The sequence below is a fragment of the Rhinolophus sinicus genome, linkage group LG15, assembly GCF_036562045.2.
Source record: "Rhinolophus sinicus isolate RSC01 linkage group LG15, ASM3656204v1, whole genome shotgun sequence".
NCBI lineage: Eukaryota > Metazoa > Chordata > Mammalia > Chiroptera > Rhinolophidae > Rhinolophus > Rhinolophus sinicus.
This window is the reverse complement of record NC_133764.1, coordinates 35,426,212-35,431,013: the sequence shown is the minus strand read 5'-3', so window position 1 is coordinate 35,431,013 and position 4,802 is coordinate 35,426,212. Positions and strand designations below refer to the sequence as shown.

General features: G+C 48.8%; 1 protein-coding gene across 3 annotated transcripts; it reads right to left on the bottom strand.

Moving 5' to 3' along the window:
• Positions 1 to 304: 304 nt before the first annotated feature.
• Positions 305 to 4,422, bottom strand: RPL38 (ribosomal protein L38). Of its 3 annotated transcripts, none has more exons than XM_019740468.2 (5): positions 4,330 to 4,422; positions 4,080 to 4,115; positions 3,905 to 3,965; positions 993 to 1,115; positions 305 to 374 (listed from the first exon to the last, which is right to left on the bottom strand). In XM_019740468.2, exons 2-5 carry the CDS (start codon positions 4,080 to 4,082, stop codon positions 349 to 351), a joined length of 213 nt encoding a protein of 70 aa, XP_019596027.1. In that variant the 5' UTR covers positions 4,083 to 4,115; positions 4,330 to 4,422; the 3' UTR covers positions 305 to 348. The 3 variants fall into 3 exon arrangements, with proteins under 3 accessions (XP_019596027.1, XP_074175959.1, XP_074175958.1); XM_074319858.1 differs by having other exon boundaries at positions 4,312 to 4,371; XM_074319857.1 differs by having other exon boundaries at positions 4,229 to 4,369.
• Between the last annotated feature and the right edge of the window lie 380 nt (positions 4,423 to 4,802).

The following is a 4,802-nucleotide window of genomic DNA, read 5'->3' as shown; positions in this document are numbered from 1 at the left end:
TGCCAAGAAGGCTAATCAACTCCTCCTTTTAACGATCATTTTCATTATCAGGGAGCTCATTTTACCTAAGTGACTTTTAAATCTCCCGAGTGCATACTGGCTTACGTCCTCAAATATCTGGCTCTTCTAGCTGCCTATTTCCATCTATTTTCAAACTTAGACTAAGAAAAGGATGGCTTTATCTGTCCACAGCCCAAGAAAGGGGATGCAAGGAGGCTGCAACCAGGACCCCCATCCTATTTTTAGCAAAAGCCACCACTAAGTAACATTTCCCTTCCCGCTGGTACTCAAAGACAAGACACTAGGAATTTTTACAAATTTAATATAGTTCAGATCAGCATGTGTGCTTCATTTCAGCTCCTTCACTGCCAAACCTATAGGAAGAGAGATATAAAAGTGTGTCACCGGAAGATGTATTTTGAGTTACTGTTGTCCCCCAGAAGATGCATTCTGAGTCACTGTTGCTTGTCCGGAATTTGTACTGAAGCTGAAGAGATCTCACAAAGGTCAGATTTTAAGCCCATCAGGGAGGCTTTGCTTAAAATATTGTTAGTGATTGAAAGAAAACAAAAACAAAAAAACCCTCTCAGCCTTTACAAAAGAGGTGGCCTTCCGCTTTGTGCCCCATGGGCAGCTGCCCCCCCTCACCAGGATGGGCCCTTTGTTTAACCTATGCTCATAGCCTATTATAGTCAGTAAAAATGAAGATCATCAAAACCAGGATCAGCCTGGCACACACGGAGTTAAGTGTTACCTGTCACTATTCCGCAAACAAAAGCATGGAAGGGAGCGAAACAAATTTCCCTTGGACCAGGGAGCGTTTCCGGGGTGGGCTCTGACCTCTGAGGAACATTACTGCTTCCGTTAACAGCAAGAGCTGATACTGAGACCACAAAATGGACTTTCCTCAATTGGGGGACAACTTAAGAAACAAGATGGTGACACATGCACCCTGTACATTCTAGACCCCCCTTGCTTTCCGGCTCACTCACCTGGGGGCAGGGACTGCTTCAGTTTCTCTGCCTTCTCTTTGTCTGTGATGACCAAGGTGTAAAGGTATCTGCTGCATCGAACTTTAAACTTCACATTATCCTTGTTTTTCTTGATCTTGACGGCTACCAAAGAAACCAGAATCAGTCATTTAATTGTATCGCAGGAAAGATGCCACACAGCTCACCTGCTTTAGACTTCTGTAGAGAGTGGCACTTCTAACTGCAACCACTGACATGGTTGGCTCCCTGTACTGTCCCTCCAAACAGAACACGAGAGTCCCTTTACGATCTCAGTATTTATAATCAGTGCCAGAAATCCACACTTCCCTTGTATCAACACTCAGGAGCCTGGGGCTCACTCTTAATTGATTTACATTTAAAACATAGGTCTATGGTACACTGAACACACCTGAGAACATTCTGTACCCATTTTATTTTTTTAAAGGAATGGAAGTAGTTCATAAAGTAAGGAGATGGGATATCTGCCGGGATCAAGAACTTTCCACCACTGATTCTTTTCTGGAAAGCAGTTCTCTGCGTGTGAGATGACATGGTGGGACAATGGTGAAGCGCAGTGAGTATGCGCTGAAGCTCTTCCTAAAATGTGTATGGAATCCTTTTTTGGGGCTCTTCGTTGCTGCCAAATTCTATCTCAGGACCACAGCACACAAAGAGCCCCAAGTGTACCTCAAACTCAGCAGTGCAGGGTTTGAAGTTTTGCAAGTCTGGTTACGGACAAGTGTCAGTGCATTTCCAGGCCACTGCAGTCACGTGCTTCTCCGTAAGCCGGTCATTTCATGCACCTGTCAACCCCCTCATTCCAATCTCTTTAAAAACAGCTGTTACCATAAAAGCAGTGACGTGCCAGCTGAGTCGGGTGGCTAAGGGGGCTCCGGTGCCTCAGCCCAAGTACCTGACCAGACACAGAAACAGCGCAAGGTTAACCTGTACTCACAACCCACGATCCATTTCTGCCAGTAACTGTTAAAGGGACAGGCACGAGATAGGAAGCAGCAGCTCTGGCGGCCTTGGCTCGTGTTTTAATAAATCCCGAACCTGGATTTTCATTCAAACCAACCTATTTTGCTCTCTTAATATTCCTCTTGAAGCTAAGCACATTGCACTGTCCCCAGCAGCTGTCACACACCTATAAATTGAGCCGGACACTCCTAAGTATATGAATCTCAAAGATTGTTACACAATGATTAATTCCACTTAGGGACATGGAATACACCCTAAGAACTGAAAGCAGGGACAGAAAATGTGTGTACACCAATGTTCACAGCAACGTTATCTGCAATGGCCAAAGGGTGAGTCACTCAAATGTCCATCAACAGATGAAAGATCCACAAAATGAGGTCTCTCCCTCCATGCAATGGCTTCAGCCTTGAAAAGGCCATTCTGACACATACTCTAACGTGGGTGAACCTTGAAGACATTATGCTAAATGAAGTAAGCCCGTCACAAAATACTTGATCATTTCACTTATGAGGTTCCTAGGGTAGTCAAAGTGATTGAGTACCAGGGTGGCTGCCAGGGGTTGGAAGGGATGGGGAGTTATTGTTTAATGGGTACAGTTTCAGTTTTGCAAGATCAAGAGCTCTGGAGATGCAATGTGAATGCACTTAATACCAGTGAACTGTAAACTCAAAAACTGTAAATTTTGTTACGTATATTTTAGAATCAAAAACATTAACACTTACTGGACACCCTATTGCATCCAGGGGACCACGACCCCCACCCACATAGGACACCCCGACTCCAATCAGGCTCCCAAACAGAATCACAACGCAAATGATTGGATGGATTCAATGTCATTTCTTCAACGTACTAAGGTCTCTAATGGATCACCTGGTGCGATCCCTGCTCCAATCCCATGAGACGGATCCTATTACTACCCCACCCCTTCAACTGGAGTAATCGCTGGTGTCAGCTAACCTGACAGCTCCCTACTGACAGAGCTAGGACTCGACCCAGGCAGCAACCCCAAATTCCCTGGTCTGAACTCAAACTGACATGAAGATCTCTTTAGAGTAGCACGACAGCCACCAACACAAGCACACTGTCACCTGTGGTCCCCACAACCACCAGGGAGGGCAGACATGCTCACCAGATGCTACCTGTTCCCAAAGGTGGGCAACAGTTCATCCAGTACCAGAGGCTCAAAGGCAACAGCCTGTTTCAGGTCACAGGGACGCAAATACGATCCTCCCTGGGCTCGTGAACCCTCTAAAAGGTTCTCCCCACGCACCCCTCTATGCCCGACAGAGAGCATTTGACACGGTCAGTGTCCCAGCCCAAGCAATGTCACCCAGACCCTGCCACTTTTACAAATGAGCCGCTGTTCTCTTTAGGACAAATCTGTGAGCGGGACAGGAAGCTACACGGGGTGTTTGATGCAGCAGAGAAAAGACGACTGAGCTAAGTAACGCAACGTGCGAATTCAGCTCTATCGTGTATTAAGCCCCCAAACCTCCTTCAACCACAATAAAGGGGTAACAGAACTCTCTGCTGCAGCTGGTGTGAAAAACGAGCCTGCAGGGGCCCCAGGGGCCAGCACACAATGGAACCCAACGCACGGCGCTAAGTCAGGGCTTACGGGACTCGCCTTTCCCGACCTGCACCCAGTCAAGGCTTCTCCCAAAGCGCCAAACCAAAAGCACAACGAACCCAGGGCAGTTTCTAAAACATTCACAATGAGCTAAGGAAGACAAGGCATTGGCCACCGAAGTGTCTCCCGGGAAGGACAAAATCACTGCTCTCCCGACAGCCAGGCACACGCTTCAGCGGCCTCCCGCCTCCCGCCGGACACTTTGGGGGCGACGCCCCAGGAGCGGCACCAGCGCAGGGCCCGCTCCACGCACACGGGTCGTTATCGTTTCCTCGTCTTGCAGGTCACAGCGCTTCCTTACATTTGGCGTCCTTTCGCCGGGCTGTGAGCAGGAAGTCCTTGATTTCTTCGATTTTGCGAGGCTGCAACACAAAAGAAACGGGGAATGAATTACGGAGACAGACCTTTTCTGCCGATGGTCAAGTCCAGCAGCCCAGCGCCTCCCCGGGAAGGTCCCAGGCTGGGGCCCTACTCACCATGGCTACGAGGCGCGGAGAACGCGCGGCCGGCACCTGCGGGGAAGACAAACGTTAGCGCTGACAGGGCGCGGGGACCTGTGGCGACCACCGCTTCCCCTCCCCGCCCCTTCCGAAATGCCGGCCCCATCGCACGCCATCCTCCTTACCCGCACCCTTGACCCAGGATGAGGGTCCGCAAATTTCACCCGGCCAAGGATTACCTCGGATTACCCCTGCAATCCCCACAAACCTGCCGAGAGACACTCACAGCGAGCGGCAAGAAGCAAGAAGGATGAGAAAGGACGACACTTCCGTTTCCGGTCAGTTAAACCCTCCCCCAGGGGAACCTGGGTACGGTGTCTTTAAAGGGTCAAAAATCATGCAGTCATTTGCCCTTCCGTTGTAGCACTTCTGCCCCCTTCTGGCGTAGATTAATAGAGCAGCTCCACGAATGTAAAGGCAGCCTCCATCCTCCAGTCTCTCTCCTTTTCCGCCCCAGTGCCCCCCAAACCCCTTGGCTTTCATAGGCTTTATTTCACATCTAGTTTGAAGACTTAAGACTTATATCTATTACTTTCATTAGACCTGTGCATTGGGCATCTACGTAGAGATTTTCTGATTTAAATGAAGGAACCTCTCCATGTAAATTTTAGAACCTCTTTCTAGGGGGTCCTCACATTTCCTTCTGGTCTCCTTTTCCATGGATATCTAATCTGTCACGAGCAGGGTCCTCTATTCCAT

What these genes read in the sequence shown, in the direction of transcription:
- RPL38 (XM_019740468.2), bottom strand. An exon ending in CCGGCGAAAGGACGCCAAAT is followed by an intron (nt 1,116 to 3,904) that starts GTAAGGAAGCGC and finishes TTTCTTTGGTAG; the next exon opens with CCGTCAAGATCAAGAAAAAC. An exon ending in GAAGCAGTCCCTGCCCCCAG is followed by an intron (nt 375 to 992) that starts GTGAGTGAGCCG and finishes CTCTTCCTATAG; the next exon opens with GTTTGGCAGTGAAGGAGCTG.